At 47.9% G+C, this 11,437-nt stretch overlaps 1 protein-coding gene across 2 annotated transcripts in view; it reads right to left on the reverse strand.

Annotated features, from left to right (window-relative positions):
* The window catches only part of ARHGAP22 (Rho GTPase activating protein 22), a 180,557-nt gene extending 173,051 nt beyond the window's left edge, over positions 1-7,506 (reverse strand). For both annotated transcript variants that reach the window (XM_074999409.1, XM_074999408.1), the window contains exon 1: positions 7,312-7,506. In XM_074999409.1, coding sequence (XP_074855510.1) covers positions 7,312-7,491 — 180 coding nt within the window. In that variant the 5' untranslated portion in view covers positions 7,492-7,506. The remainder of the gene's footprint in view (positions 1-7,311) is intronic.
* Between the last annotated feature and the right edge of the window lie 3,931 nt (positions 7,507-11,437).

Genomic DNA, 11,437 nt, shown 5'->3' on the forward strand with positions numbered 1-11,437 from the left:
TCTGTGGATCTTGTGTTGTTTAGTGCAACTGTGTCTGGGAGGGGCCCTTTAAGGGAGCGGCTTGCTGTTGAGTCCGCCCTGTGACCCTGTCTGCAGCTGTGCCTGGCACCCTTATTTCGATGTGTGCTACTTTGGCGTGTAGACGTACCCTCGCAGCGCCTATTTCGATGTGGTGCCGCGCAACGTCGAAGTTGAACAGCGACGTTGCCAGCCCTGGAGGACGTGTAGACGTTATTCATCGAAATAGCCTATTTCGATGTTGCTACATCGAAATAAGCTATTTCGATGTTGGCTTCACGTGTAGACGTAGCCATAGAGAGACAAGGAGGAGGAAAGAAGATAGAGAAAAGAAGTGTGAGAAAGGAAGAGAAACATAGTGTGGTAGAGGAAAATAGGGTCTTTTTCTCTTTCTTGGGTGGGTTCTATTATTCTCTGGTCATCAAGGTGCTGCTGGCAATTGATCATCCAGACAGGCTGGCTTCTGGGAGCAATTCCATTGCAAGCCTTCATCCACACTTTCCTTACTCCCACAAAGGAAAGCTCACTTCAGAGAATGCAATTTCTTTTACAAAGGAACATCAAGGATTTCTTACAGATTTATGGCATCTATAAACAATGTCTTACTAATTTATAATACTTAATATAGATCTAGCATCTGTTACCAAAACAAACAAACAAACCCAAAATCTTACAGAAAGTGACAAGACTTAAAACCAGCCATGACTGAAATTTATAGAACTTACATCTGCATTGTACTGGACTGAGCAGAGGCTTTATACTACACTCCCGTCAGGCAATAAGAGACTTCTTTGGTGGATAAGACAGCCCAGCTCGCTCCTGTCCAATCTTTCTGGCATTTCCTAAAAATACCCTGTAAATAAACTAATAGAAAGTAGGAATGGTATGTAAAATCTATATAAAGCAGGCAGGGCATATTGATTCTGACAGCTGCTGTCAGTGGCAGTGAAACATTACTGAATTTAAGCAGATTGATGTGACTGGTCCATCAGTCAATCAGGCTGTATTAGCAGCCTTGCTCAGAAGCTAAATGAACAATGCTTTAAATTAGTTCCAGAATCACAGGTTCCAGTCTCTGTACACCAAAGCAGAATAAACACCAAAGCAGCTTCACAGAGGGAAAAGGCAGGTTCAGAAACAGGAATAGAACAAATCCTGGCTGAACATGTCTTCCTGAGCCTCAGCAACCCCATCTCGAGGGTATGTGGTCAGCCACAGAGGCTGGATTAGAAGCCCTGACCCAGCTGTGGGATGTCAATACTAGCTGGAGTTACCACCATCTCACAGCTGTTTGGTGGGCCTCTCTGAAATGAGCTCTATGGTCAAATCTCCATCTCAGAGGAGCACCCTAACCCTGTTTTCAACCCTACCCTCAGGTACAGTTCCACAAGGCTTCTTCCCACTTGAAGAGTTATTTAGTTACAGGGGTAAACACCATATAAAGGTTTGCTTTTACATTGCTGTAGCACTCAGGTAAATGAAAACACTGCAAAGTAACAGCGCACTAGTTTCATGAAGTGTAAATGCCCAATACACTTAATCACTTTGATCCATGTTAACACACAGAGAATTGGCCTGAAAAGGCTCTGAAATGACCTGTTCTGTCAGTGATAGGAATCAGCTGATAGGGGATTTCGATGTTTGCAGGGTCCTTTCAAAAAGGATCCCCCCATCCCCTTGGGTAGATGAGCCACGCGTGAGCGAAATGAAGCACTTTTGAAGTGCTGTGGCGGGCAGCATGCTAATGAGGTGCTGAATATTCATTTCAGTGCCTCATAAGTACTCTTCAATTTGGCCATTAGCATGGCCATTTCAAAGTTTGTCCTAAGCGTAGACCCGGCCTACCAGTGGATTACAGGAACTTCAACGTTAGGAGCAGTATGCCATCAATTTAACCTCTTAGCAATACACTGCATGGATGGGCTCCAGCTGTTTTTAGAGGGTTGCCTGCTGTTGGTGGAAGCAGAGATAAGAGAAGATTCTGAGAAGCATCTGGCTGTCCTCACAGTGCTTTTGGCAGATAGAGGCCCCCTCCTCAGCATTCTGCACAACATATGATGTTGCCCTCTTTGAAAAGACCATCACCCCACCATTAAATGACGTGCAGTCTTTTTGGGCTAATCTGATCACATTGTATGGATGCTCCTGCCCTAAAAGGGTCTGGAAAATCTGGACAGCACCTGAATTTCTTCTGAGAGGTCATCCAGGCATTCAGCTTACAGGGAACACTGCTGTGCACCTTTCTAACCTTGTAGCAATTTCAACTCTGCAAAGAGCTACCACTCAGTATCTTACGCTGCCCAATCTACAAGCTATCTGAGCAAGGCAGCTGAGGGATGACCAAACCAACCCTTCCCAGGACATTCAGGCTGTGTCCAAGTTGGAAACCTAATTCCATACAGGTTGAACCTCTCTAGTCCAGCAATATTTGTGGTCCAGCATGATTTTAGTTAGCCAGATGTCCACTTATGACGGGTGTGGCCAAGCTTCCCAGCATCCCATAAAGTTTGTTTCCAGTCACCAGTCCTGGCTCTCAGCATTCTGTGCTGTTATTTAGTTATAATTTAACCCTAAATATCTTCTAAGAGCCCAGTAAGCAGGGGACATGCTGGTAATGCTGCTAGACAATACTGACCTTGGGAGGGTGCCACACTATACAGGTTCAACCTGTAGGTTCAAAGCATGCAGCCCAACATTGCTAAAAGAATCTAAACTTCTCAGCTGGGCTTGTTCCCATGACACAACGGTACTGCCTACCATTTGGGTAAAACTTGCTGTGGAGGATCCGGATAGGGTGGCCGTATTCCCCTAGAATAAATAGAGGACACCCTGGGGGAGGGGATTGTCCTGGCTAAAACAGGACAGATGGTCACCCTGCCTCAGGCAATGGCTGCACCCTTCTTCCCACCCAGACCTGTCACCTCCAGCCTGCTCCTGAACCACCCACCCACTGCTGCACTTTACCTCCCACCTGAGCCCCAGCCCATTCCTGCACCCTCCCTCCCAGCCAGACCCCACACACCCACTCCTGGCCCACCGGAGCTGGGGAGAGAAACAAGCCTGCAGCAGGTTCTTCAGGGCTCGGTGCTGCCGGCTCCAGAGGGGCTCTGGCCCTAGCCCCTTGCTGCACAGGGCTCCAGGGCAGGAGGAGTGGACTCCAGCCCTGCAGGATGTCTGGGGGGCCCTTGGCTCCACATAGTTCAAGTCTCCAGCCCTGGCCCCTTGAAGTGGCAGGGGGCTGGGGAAGGGGGGGCTTTGCCTCCGCGCTGTGCAGAACTCTGGCCACAGTAGGGCTCTGGCTCCACCTCAGCCCCACGGTGGGGACTGGGAGTAGATGGGGCTCTGGCAATGGCCCCAGCCCTGCGCTGCAATGGCCACAGCTCCCCCCTGCTTCAGCCCCCACTTACCCACACCCAGCTCCATCCGCAGCCCAACAATGCACCTGAGCCAGGCGTCCCAGTGGTGCAGCAGGTGGCGAGCTACATTTTAAAAATGGCGGCCAGAAAAAAAAGCCCTGCAAGTCTCTGGCCAGGCCAGGGAAAGGCCACCAGGGGAGAAGCCCAAATATGGGACTATTGGTCCCATTTAAAAAAAATGTCAGGATGCCTTTTTGGCTCCCTAAATAGGGGACAATCCCGCCTAATATGGGACAGATGGTCACCCTAAATCCAGAGCTAAGGACCATCACATACTTCCTCATTCTCCTCTTCAGGAGCCAGATATATGTCTTCTGTCTGCCTTCTTTGATTTAAAAAAAAAAAAAGTCTGCTTTGCTCTGGATTTTAAAAAATACAGCCAACCAAAAGACAGAGCCGTACCAAACCACAACACTCCAATGTGCACACAATTCACCCTCTAAGGAGAGTATGGGAGAGAAAGACAGAAAAAACAAATCACACAGGACACATTAGTCATGTTGCTCATGGGACCATTGGAAGGTTTTCAATATTATACTGATGAGCTCTATAGCATAAGGCTTAGATTTCCATCACCTGCACAAACACAAACAAATGTTAACCAAGACATCTAGAAACTGAGCAAGCTTGTTTTCAAGTCTGTAGAAGAAAAAATGCTAGAGAGAGATGATTTGCACTTTGAGATATTCAGGTGGAGCACAGATGATCTTTAAGTGGGGCAAAGACCTAAAATAGGACTATATGAAGCTGTAACTCTGATGTCTGGAAAACTTTGGACATATGCATCTTCCCTCTCCCCCCACATCACAAATGGCAGTAGATCTGTAAGGGGAACAAGGAAATTTTGATTTAGCATCATGGCTAATAACTTAGTGGTCTAAATAGCCAACATATGGCAGTAGTGTTAGCCATAGATGTTTTGAGTTTCTGCATGGGAGCATCATGATTTTGAAGGGAAGTTACTGGCAAAACACACAGCAGTGAACGAGCTGAAGCCAGAGTCCTTTCTGTCTGCAAAGCAATCTGTTCTGCTCGAGCAAAAGGAGGGACCTCTCACTCAATCCATTCCTGGGTTCCACACCCTTAGCGGTACCAGCCTGGGTATTGGGGGCGTGGGGGGGGGGGGTCACAGACACCTGCCCTAGCTATAGGCCATACTCAGCGTTCTATTTAACTGGCCTGGAAGGGGCATTGCAAATGCAGCCTTGGCTCTTCCCTCCTCGTGACTCAAGCCACGGCCCCAAGTTACCTGGTCCTGGCCTACGCTTTGGGTACCAAACCAGGAACCCTACAAAGAGCAGGCCTATGCTACTTCCTTTGACTCTTTCACTGCTGCTATTCCTTGGGTTGGTTCCCACATAAACCCTTCCTCTTCTTCACCCATACCTCAGGGTTCTCTCTTTGCTGCTTGAGTAGGGTCTCTCACAGGCTTCCTCACCTAGGGAGACTCACAGCCCTTTGATCCTTCCTTACACTTCTGGTTCTAGCCAGCAACTAACCAATGCAAGCCCCACAGCTCCTTTTAAGGGAGCCCGCTGAGCTATGATTGGCTGTAGGGAAGCTACCATTCTAGGCAGGCCAGGAGGACCCACCTTCACTGTTTTTTTTCCTGGCACAGCATGTGGTAGGAAGGGTCTACAACACTTCACAATACGTAAGAGGTGCTTAGTTGGCCACATTCAGAAAAATGCAGATACTGAAACAACAACAAGAGTGATTCGTAAAGAAAACTATTCTGAGTAGGTATAATCCACCACACAGTATTCCAGTAGGATACAGTTTTGAAGCTGAACATATTCCTAATATATCCTTTGAAAAGTTGCACAGTGACTAATTATCTACTACTCTCTCTCCATGGCTAGTGAAGCCCCAGGGCTGTTCAGCAAATATCAGATTAGAACTTGCTGAGCACTAGCTTGCAGTGCCTTGGAAAGTTGTCTCTGGCACACATCTGTTGTCCTGCAAAGGAACTCAATCCTCTGATTTTCATTTTCCTGATTAATTAAACCTGCTTCAGTCTTTGTTTTTAAGTCATTCTGTCTCACTCCCCTTTCCCATTCCCCAGATAACCACCAGCTGGTTCTCTTCTGCTCTTCAAGTTCCTTAACATTCTTCTCTCATCATCTCCTCCCTGACAACCTTTCCTTCTTCCCTCTGGCCACCTCCCCATCTATGCACACTCCCGTGAACCATTTCTGCTGTCTCAGGACTGTCCTTCACTCCCCCAACATACATTTCAGCATAAGGCATAATTAACTTGGATTGTTTGGAAAGGCTCCTTTCTCTGTTAATTACTAGCATTACAAGCTCTCTTTATGCTTTCACTTTGCGCCTATTGGAGGCCGGGGGAAAAAACCACATCATTTACTAACACACACCACTTGGTTAACACTGACACTATGGGATAAAAGTCAGTCTGAAATGCTGATGCTTCCAAATCTTACTTGGTGCCAGAACTGTCCCTAGCAGGACTGGATCTGATAGCACCTTTCATCCCAGGGCATGAAAGTGCTTTCCAGACAAATGAAGTCTCACAATCCCTTCGGACAGTGGTCCACAAACAATGGGGTGCACAGAGGGAATATCCAGGGGGACAGGGTGTGAATCAGCCCCCCAGTGATGGGACAAGGAAGGAGTGTCCTGCTTTGTTCCTAGTACTGCTCTGACCCCAGCTGCAGGCCTCAGCCCCTATTCTCATCTCCCAGCCCCACATCTTAACCACTAGCTGCTGCTCCCAGCCTCTGCTCCTGACCCCCAGAGCAACATAAGTTATACCAACAGAAATGCCAGTGTGGACAGCCCAGTCCTCTCACCCCCATGTGACAGTGCGGAGGGTGCGGCTATGCCCTCTGGAATCCCAGCCCAGAGTTTCATGTTGGATGTGGTAGTGATGCTACATCTGAGGGAAATGCAAGGGACATGGTTTAGATTGGGATTTCTAACAGCCCCTAGTCTGGAGAAGTAACAGGAAAGACCTTCACATACAATAGGGAATTAGCCTGAGAGACTCACTGCCACAAGGCATTCTTAGGCAAAGCTCAAGAAGTGATTGACCATGTATATGGATATCCCAAATGCCCAGTGTTATAATCATAACAGACAAGAATTTTGGAAGTGATATTCAAGCTCATGCTTCAGGGCTTAAGACCACTGTTAAGATACCAAGGTGACACCTATTTTGGGGACACCTTGTCTCACAAGGGCTACTGCAGGATTTTTGCACCTTCCTCTGAAGCAGCTTGTGCTGGAGACTGGTTACTGGACTAGATGGGCCTCAGGTCTGGTCCGATTGCCTTGGGCTATTCCTAGGTTCCAGATCAGACCCACTGTGCCAGTCTTCTCCATTACCTCCAACCCCAGCATCCAGCCCATTCACAACTGCAGTTGCCTCTGTGGCTGCACTTTCTCCTTCCCCACACTGCCTTGACTTAGCTCCTTTCCTCTCAGCCTTATTCCGTTCACAGGGTGTGTGTCTCTCTCTCCAGCTGGAGCTCCAAACTGTTCCTCAGAGTCACTTCGTACTAGCCTCCCGTCCTGCCTTACCCCATGCAGGCAGCAATGCTCAGGCAAAGATGCCCAGTGCCAATTGCCTTGCTGAGTGTCAGTCAGAGGCCTGAGAAGCATTAGTTACTCAGCAGGTAGCTGCCTCCAGGGAGCAGAGCTAATGTGGATAGAGCTGCTCTGTCCATGAGGAGTTACCTGTGATTCCCTGGGAGCTCTGTGTCTGCGTATCCTTGGTCACTACCCTGTGAAGCCCCAGTAGCGCCTCCTATCAGTTTTAGGGCTCTTGGCGATCAATCAGAAAGAGCTGTGATATTGGAAGACACACATAGATCTGAGGCCAGGGCTGATGCACTGTATTGCATCATGGCCTTACCTGTGGCTTGGTTTCCTCTTCATCCTTGTAATAGAAGAGCTGGTCCCCACGCAGCACAAACCACCGTTGCTGCCAGTTCTTCATGATACTCCTCTGCTTCTTCAGCCAGCCAGACTTCAGCACTCGGTCCTGTGGATTAGGGGACGATGGCCTGGGGGGCGGCCCCGTCTGCTCACCCATCACTAAGCTCTTCGACCGGGCTGAAACACAAGAACACACTGCCTGAAACTAAAGCACCAGGCCTAGGAGGAGCTGCCATTTTGAGTCTGAAGAGAACATTCTAAATTCAGCCCATTTGCCCAACTGCTCGGGTCTGGCTTCCTGAGCAGGGTTGCTCCCTTGATACCCTGCCTCCCTCCATGTTCCCCTCCATGCCTCATCCTTCTAGCTGAGTTTCTTGTTCCCATGACCCTCCTCATCTTGAGGGAACACCTGCTTTTCAGGAGGCTGTTGCAGAGCCCATATATCCCTATTACTGACTCTCATTCTATTGCTCAGCTAGTGCCTAGATGGTCCCTAGCATAACATCCCCACCTCTTGGTGCCACTGCTCCTATTATTTCTTATGAAAGCAGATCACTTCTCTTCTTGGGGGTTGGGAGGCTTAGTTGGCAAAGGTATATAAGCCACTTTGAGGCAGAGGGGTAATAGGAGTAGGACGGAGCAGAATTAAAAGAGAAAAGGCTGGGTCTCAGGAAAAGCTTCCTGACAGGGAGGCCTGTCACAGTGGGACAGCGCCCTCACAGACTGGAACTGTTGGAAGTTTCACAGCTCAGGCTATTTAAAACAAGGCAGGAGTACCAGATCCATAGCATACTTCCCAGCACAGCCTGGTGCCAGGAGTGTCCACCATTTGTTACTCCCTCTGGTTGTTACAACAAGAAAAGCACCAGCAATTATTACTCACTACCCAACATGGTTTTGTTTCTTCTGCACAAATTGAGCCTATTCCTTCCCATTCCTGCATGGTGTTCTTCCAGCTATCAAATCGAATCGCAGAACTGGAAGGGGCCTCGAGAGGTCATCAAGTCCAGACCCCTGCCCTCACAGCAGGAACTAGCACCATCCAGATCAAAGTTTCTTGAACATTTTGAGACCACAGAACACAAACAATAATATTTTTTATGTGGAATGCCTATGAAATTTTTCTGAGAATTGTTTTCAGACCAAAACCAAAAAAAGACAAAAAACAAACAAATCCTCCAAATACCAACATATTCAGCAAAACTAAACTGAAGTAATTTAATCAGGTATCATAGCAATGAAGTAACATTGTATCTGGTTTTAATAACAGAAAATATGTACCATAAGTGTATATGAAAAAAGTGTCAGACACTCCCAGCGCACCTATGAATTGTTCACAGATCACCAATGTCCACCGGAACATAGTTTAAGAACCACTGATCTAGATCATCCCTGACAGATATTTCTCTAATTTGCCCTAGTTACTTAAAAGCTGCTCTCATGAAATACATTTGAGGCCCCAACACAGACTGAACTCACAAGCCCTGATTTACAAGGCCAGTGCACTAAGGGGGGAGGGAGGGAGGGGAGGAATTGCACCTCTTAGCAGCCCCCTTGTTCCCAATGGATTATTGAGACAGCATACAGCATACACAACCCATACCAGTCTGCCTGCAACATGTGAGGGAGAGATAGTGTCTTTTATCTGATCAACTTCTGCTGGTGAGAGGCAAGCTTTTGGGCTTATGGGGAGAGCTCTGTGTGGCTCACATAGGTGGTGGTACGATAGGCCAGAGGAGGCTAAACCTCCCCAGTCAGACTTAGGAGCGTTGCTGCCAAAAGGATGCTGGTGCCATGGCCCTGACCTCACTTCACCCTGTGGTCCTGTCCAGGCTGCTCATCTTCTCCTCTATGCTCTGCCTCTTCCCCCCAAAGGCTTCACCCACCCTGTCCCTTTTCCCGTCCCCTCTCCTCCCCTTCCCTGCAGATGCCCTCCCACTGCTTCTTGCATCTCTCCACTCCTGGTGGGTAGGGTAGGGGCCTGTGGTGTGGGGGTGAAGAGTAGAGCCCCAAACTGATACACAATGTATATCCAGAATATCCACAATGTATATAACCTGTCAGCCAGCACTTTAATGGAGTGGGCCATTCTATTAATGAAAGTAAGAAAATCTGTGTTCTACTGAAAAGGCACTTTCACAGCCGTTTGGAGAGAGAGGCCACTGAACTCTCTTATGTGTTCAAATTTGACACAATAACATGTGGTTTGAACCAAGATGGCGATTTTCTAGCTTATTATAGGGGCTCTTTTACATACTTTGCTTTATATAATTCTTGACTTCCCCCCGACTCCTTCTGCCCCTCTGCTCTCTGATTTGCTCACCTTGATAATAATTTTTCTGATTTGTCAATCTTGATTACTATTTTTGGTTGTCTGTGCCTTAAATATTGAGTCTGTTCTGGTATGGCTATGATCTGAAGAAGCTCATCACGAAAGCTCATCACCTAATAAATTGTTTTGTTAGTCTTTAAAGTGCTACTGGACTGCTTTTTTGTTTTGAATGTATATCCACGGAGGCAGATATCATAATTTGTGGAGTTGCAGGGCTCTTCCAGGAATTGCAGCAGCAAAAGCAGCACCATATTGGGTTGCTGCTCCCAAAAGCCAGAGCTGCACATTTGCAGCATGGCAGTACCACCCCCAGCCCTACTCACTGGGGTGGGCACCAGACCCACCAGCAGTTGTTCTGGTCATGCTAGCGTGAGCAAGCAGATCACACACTCCCAGACAGGAGATGCAGACTGCTGCGTGGAAGAGACTCCTGTCCAGGACCGAGTAAACTGTGTGTACACACTAGTGTAACCAGGGACAGCTGCTGGGGATACTGGTGCCTGTCCCTGTGAGTGTGATTGGTGGTGATACAGCCATGCTAGAGGAACTGCAGCACAAGGTGCTGGCTCCTGAGCATGGCCTGGCTGTACAGAAGATGATGGCCCATAGAGAAAGGACACGTTCTGACAAACCGCTGTGCTTTGATAGACCCTGGGGTGTTTTGATGGGAAACCACTATAGGCTATTTCAGCACAGCCATCTGTGTGTGATCTTACTGACTACTGAAGGTGCCAGTTAGATGGTCACAAGACAGTAATCTTGGCCAGGAGAACAGAACAAAGAAACCATAGGGTGACTTCTGAGCTCCCCTCTGCTGCATTTGGCTGACCTGCCATGAGAGATATCACATGATCATGGTCACTCCAGGGCGGGAGGCATTCAGTATTGCTTCTGTGAGCACCACAGTCTCAATGCTGGCTACTCTCACCATGTTTCAGGTGTTCCTAGCGACTGGGCAGGCACCATCTCCAGAGAAACGGGGAAGTGGAGGTGGCCAAAATTTTGTTGGCCATTTCGTATCTGACTTGTGAGCTCCACAGCACCTTGTTCTGTGCAGCTGGTGGGTGACTGGCCAACGAGGTCATCACCCATCACCACATCAGGTCCTGGACTTCTCTATTGATTTTCTTGCAGTTCCTCAGCATAATGCATTGTTAATGAACACGTTCTCCACAGTAAATCCTATCTCAGCCTTCACCCCATAGCTTGGGCTGTCTGTAGCTTCTCAGAGGAAAAGAAGAGCAGGCCTTTTAGCAGGCTAACCCAAAAGCAGTTCTGCCACAACTCTGCCCTACAGGATTCGTGAGACTGGAGGTGCTTCATTATGTTTTACTGGAAAGCTCTGTGATTCACAGCATCAGCCAAACACGCAGGAAAGCAGAACTTTTCCACTGACTCAGGAACCTGATTGTCTCATGTACAGTAACCTGTCAGGCAGCTATTCTGCATTCTGATCACTCACCAATTTTGCAGGGGGAAGACACTTTGGGCTCATTATCCCTTGAAGTGTCTAGTACACAGCAAAAGCCTTCCAGGAAAACATCATGGGAGATTTTTTCCAGAGCAGTTTGCAAGGTGAGCTCCGCTATCCTCACCAATTTCTATTCTTTTCACAGACCCAGAAAAGACAAAAGCTCTTTTCAGACAGAAGCGGCTTCAAACAGCCACAAAATCGCAGCCCTAGACATAGCTGGAGGAGGATGGTTTCCCGAACACACTAGATTCATATTAATTCCTAGGATTCATAAAGTAGGTAAAATGACTATATAGC

Source organism: Carettochelys insculpta, chromosome 7, assembly GCF_033958435.1.
Source record: "Carettochelys insculpta isolate YL-2023 chromosome 7, ASM3395843v1, whole genome shotgun sequence".
In the NCBI taxonomy this organism is placed as follows: domain Eukaryota; kingdom Metazoa; phylum Chordata; order Testudines; family Carettochelyidae; genus Carettochelys; species Carettochelys insculpta.